This window comes from Melampsora larici-populina (genome assembly GCF_000204055.1).
Source record: "Melampsora larici-populina 98AG31 unplaced genomic scaffold MELLAscaffold_16, whole genome shotgun sequence".
Taxonomy (NCBI): domain Eukaryota; kingdom Fungi; phylum Basidiomycota; class Pucciniomycetes; order Pucciniales; family Melampsoraceae; genus Melampsora; species Melampsora laricis-populina.
This window is the reverse complement of record NW_006768780.1, coordinates 1,034,937-1,040,171: the sequence shown is the minus strand read 5'-3', so window position 1 is coordinate 1,040,171 and position 5,235 is coordinate 1,034,937. Positions and strand designations below refer to the sequence as shown.

The 5,235-nt window shown below is 41.0% G+C and overlaps 1 protein-coding gene across 1 annotated transcript; it reads right to left on the bottom strand.

The window, feature by feature from the left end:
* Window positions 1–2,329: 2,329 nt before the first annotated feature.
* Window positions 2,330–3,915, bottom strand: MELLADRAFT_116362 (uncharacterized protein; the record flags this gene model as incomplete). The annotated part of the gene is made up of 3 exons (XM_007409471.1): window positions 2,330–2,773; window positions 2,856–3,333; window positions 3,539–3,915. 3 exons carry the CDS (start codon window positions 3,812–3,814, stop codon window positions 2,589–2,591), a joined length of 939 nt encoding a protein of 312 aa, XP_007409533.1.
* Window positions 3,916–5,235: the final 1,320 nt, after the last annotated feature.

Below are 5,235 nucleotides of genomic sequence, written 5' to 3'. Positions count from 1 at the left end.
GTGCAAATGGCACCATGGCTGCCGAACTATCAGCTATGTTTGCTGAAGCTGACGACCCAGTGACTTGGGATTACGATGTCAATCAGGTTAAGTGCTACACTCACAAAATTGGGTTAGTTGTTAAAGCCGGCCTGAAAGCTTTGGGAATGAGCGCAGGACACATCAAACCTACGACACCACCTGGAGTTACCTTAACCATGCCTACTATGATGCTTAATGAGGGTGATGAAGATGTCCAGTTCGATTCTTCTGAAGACGAACAAGATGATCAGGAACTCGATGAAGATTTGACTGATTGCCATCTCGTCAACACTTCTGACCACGGTTCTGATGACGATGTCCCCGTTCCGAACTCTACAGTGGCTCGGGCTGTTCGAAAAGTAAGGGTTCTTTTATCCTACACTCTACATCGATATCAATCTAATTAATCTTTTCATTCCCAGGCCAAGAAGTTCAACTCTCTATGCACCAGGAGCTCTGCTAGGCGTCAAGAGTTCATGGCAAAGGCCGCGCAATTAGATTACAAAGGACCCTCTCCTATTTCCGGCTGGGGAGTGCGGTGGAACGTTGACGCTGACTACCTCAAACGGTTGAGCGATGCAAGAGACGTAAGTTTTAATAATTTCACAGCACTCTTTTTTTATCTTTTGCTGATCCAATTGCCTCACGGTCTGCAGGTTGTGGATGCGATCCTTCTCAGCAATCGGAAAACTCGCTACTATCAAGGAATCCATATAACAGATGATGAATGGGAATCGATCGAGTGCTTAGTCAAAATACTCCAGGTCAGTGTTTGTCTTATCAAAATTTTGTTTCTTCAACAATTTGTTCACTTTGTTCTATACCTCCACAGGTGTTTCTGTATGCTACCAAACGGATGGAAGGCAACACACCAACGGGCTGTGTCCTTCTAGCCGAGTACTCACGCATCATTCTCGAGGTCGATCGGCTCGAGGCGACCTGTCACGAAGAAGACCTCAAGCGCATGTTCAATGTGATTCGAACCAAACTGGAAGGTTATCAATCAGAGGCAGTTGCCTCTGATGCAGTTGTCTTATCTACCATTCTTAATCCGTGTTTTTGTCTCAAGTTTTTTGATCTCAATTACCCTGAAGAGGCTCCTAGAGCCAAAGATCTGTTCTTACATGCATTCGAAGAAGCTCTTCGAAATTGGCCGGAAGATTCAAGCTCAGAAAAGATTGCAACTCCACCTGCCCCCTCTTCTGTCTTGCCAGTCTCAAACTTTGATGATTTCGACGTCTTCACAACCCAAGTGACATCTCAGTCGCCAGCGGATAAACGCCAAGACGAACATGTGGATTATATAGAAGGTGCACATTTGTTGCTTGCTGGTCAAAGCGAGCTGGATTGGTGGAGTGTAAGTGCCATTATCTCTTATCTGTCTCCTTCAAGTGACTTATCTGATTCTTTTGCTTGCTACTTGCAGGAGCACGAGAAAGACTTCCCTGTCCTTGCCTCGATGGCTCGTGATTATCTAGGCTTATCGGGTACATCTGCGCCATGTGAACGAACGTTTTCATCTGCGGCGGATATTGCGGTTCCTGGCCGTGCATCTTTAACGGCCAAGATGATTCAAAAGCTTGTTGGCGTCCGCGAGTGGTTGAAGGCCAAGATTCCTCTGTCAGGAAAATTTGCTGAGGCTATAGCTTTTGTCCAAGCTTATGAAGCTTCCAGCACCAAGGCTAAAAAGAAAAAGTAGTTTTTTTTATTTCAATTTTTATTTCTATCTCCTGTTCCCTACAGTTCTCTCTTTATGAAACTTGTGTGCGTTCTCTTTTCTTCTCTCTAGACTTCTATTATTGCTTGTGATCATTGATCAATCATCTCTTGAAGAGATTTGTGCACGTTTTATTTCTTTCTACTCTTTTTTTGATTTTTATTGTTCTTGATCATTGATTGATTCTCTTAAAGAGACTTGGGCTTTTGTTTTTTTTTATTAGTCTTTCATTCAACATCCCCCCTCTGCCAACAATGATAATGTAATTGCACTGGCCAAAAAAAACCCTGATCGCGCTTTGGAGCGCTACCAGAGCCAAAACTTGTGCATAGCGAAGCGGAGCGGAGCAATTGGCCGCACCGCTTTAAAAACGTATAGCGACTCTGAAAATAAAGCGGAGCGATCTGCCACTATTCAATAGCGCCGGATCGCTCCGCTGTTAAAAAATTCATTTAGAGCGCAGCGGAGCGGAGCGCGGTGGCGTTGCAGCCCAACATCCAATGAGCACAGTAACTTTAAGCTCCCACCCCAAATTCCAAGTCCAATCTGATCCCCCAAACTTTATCCATTCCAAACATCTGTCTAACTGATATGTTCAAAATGATTTGATATATATATTCCCAATCAGAAAAATCTAAAGAGTCAAGTATAGAATCCAGAAATTCAATCATACGTATATATTGGTATCGAGTACAAAGAAATCATCTCCAGAATTCAATTCTTTCAGCACTCATGCACACGGTCATCAAGGTATAGTATGGATATGAAAAATGATATCACAAAGAAGCTAGAAGTGAATCAAAAAAATGATTGAAACGAAAAGAAGGATTAAAAAAGAAATGGGTATCATTCATTGTGCACGGATTTGACCAGGTCTTTTAGCAGGACGATAAGGACCACGTCTAACAGGATCTAATGAATGAGGATTATGAGCTTCACCATAAGCGGGCACACTACTAACTAAAGAAGAAAGTGGTGGTCTCATTGGAAAAGGTGATGCAGGTCCTACTAAGGTATGAGATAAGGTTGGAGGTGCTAGAAGTAGGAAAATGAAAAGACCGAAATACCATTAGTCTCTGGCTGTAAGTGCGAAAGTAAATTGAAGAAAAAGACTCACCAGCATAAAGATCAGCATGTGAATTACGACGTTCTTCAATGTTGATTTTTCGTGAGATTTTACGAGCTAGACCGGTAATAGATCGATTAAGTCCATTGTTGGGAGTGGGTTGAGTGGGATTGATGATTTCATGTTTTGGTGCTGATAAACTTTGGGTTCTTTGAAGCTCATATGAGCCATTTACTTGTGGTGAAGTACGAGAAGCAGAACTTTGGAATCGATTAAGAGCTGCACCGACTCTTTCTCTTAAACTTTTACCTCTTTTCAAATCATTGGTAGATTTGTGAGCTGCATTAAGTGAATCGATGTCTGCTGGTAATGAAGAAGCTAATGTGACACGACGAGGTGCTGGTGTAGAGGTAGTAGTGGCTAAGTAGGATGGTGGCGGTGGTACTTGTTGCTGCATTCTTGAAGATTGTTGATGTTGATGTTGTCGAGCTAGTTTGCGTTCGTGTCGTCTTTGTCGTCGCTCTTCCATCTAAATAAGGGGAAGATCAAGTTACCACCCCGAAATGAAAATAGGTCAGTGTCAATTAAAGCAATTCATGAAGCGGGGTACATGATACAAGCTGTGGCGTAAATCTTCGAAAAATAGAAAAGACGATGGACTTGACAATATCGCTTGGCAAATAATGTAATTTTATGGATGTAAGTATGAATGCAAAGAGAAAAGAAAAACTGACCTTTCTTTCATATTCCGTGTCTCTTTCAATCTGTCTATCGTCTCGACCTCTTATCCCACCGATAGAGCCTGACCAACCAAATTCTTCTTCTCGAACCGATACCCTTCTAACCCTTTCGCCTACTTCATCAAATGGCGAGGTAAACGTTCGATTTGTTTGAGCTGCTGACGTAGCTGATCGTCTTAAGCCAGATTGACATGGTAGTGGGGTAGGCAATGGAGCTCTAGGAGTGGCGGTATCATCTGAAAATAATGATTCAGTGTAACCTGCAAACATATTGAGATGACCTTGATGAAGTGTTTCGATTGATTAGTTATTAGTTCAGGTACAATGGGATCGTTCGAAAGAGATAATGAGAAGATGAGTTGAGAAAAGGAAGTGGTATCTGATGAGAGTGAGAATGAGAATGGGGCAAGTTATTGAAACCCTATTTATTTAAAATCATTCAAACTGTATTTTTTCTATTTTTTTTTCTTATTTTTTTTTAGAAATTCTTCTTCAAATAGGGTGTTCAAACCTGTGCAAGAAATGTGCAAGACCGACGTGCAAGATCCGTGCAAGATCCGTGCAAGATTTTTTGCACTAATCTTGCACAGTAATTTTTTTGACAACCCGAGTTATTGTGTTCCAAACCGTGCAAAAACCGTGCGAGACCGACTCTTGCAAGTTTTGTGCAAGATCCGTGCAAGTTCTATTCATATCTTGCACAGAACTTGCACAAAACTTGCATGAATTGATTTTGAGGTTTGAACACCCTAAAAGTTCAAAAACTGTAAGTTTCAATTCTAATCATCATGCTGTGCTGTGCAATCCTTCTGTTCTTGGCTGTTTTCTTGGTCATCCTGAACAATTATTCATGAATTGGTGTTCAATCCTTATTTGTAATCATACTGTAATGCTTAAACCAATTCGAACCCCACGATATGTGGGTGGCGTAAAAGGGATATCGTACATACAATTTTGCCTTTCCTTTCTTTTGTTTTGATCACATCTTCTCACCTTATGGATATTCAAGTATGTGACTTGGCATCCCATTCCTGATCAAAGCCTCGGCAATTCTCACCTGGCCAAGGACATTTTGAGCTAAAGTGTACATACTCGGTTCTGTAAGACTATCTTGGGAAGCTTCTAGAGTGTGTCATGCAATATCATCACATATCCATTCTTTCAACTCATGAATGTTCTTTCCAAGTGTATGAAGGTTTTTCAAAGTTCTTTTGGTTGAGCTAGAAACGATGAAGTGACTTATCGAGGATGTTAACAGATATGTAATCATATAGAATGGTATGAAACATTTCCTTTTTGTTATCAAACTAGATCCACTATCAAACCTTTTGTACGTTTTGCAAGAGATAGGATACATAAATTCCTTCCGGATCTCTCTCGGCCATTGTATCCTAATCATACATGATTTATCTAATTGAGCTTTGAAATCGTTGAAGTGGGGGATATGCATGCGAATAATACAGCTGAAAGCAGAAATCGTTTCAGGAGGCAAAGTTAGTCAACGGATGTGAGATTCGTCTCTTTGGATCTATCTATATGGTGCGGTGATGGTGCAGATTCTGCATCAATTCACTTACTCTACTCCTCCATTCATCTAAAGTATAATCAATATCCCTATAATGTGGATAACTTCTTGAGTCATCTTGACTATCAAAGAGTCTTTTAGTAAAAGTTCTAACAAAATTAATTCC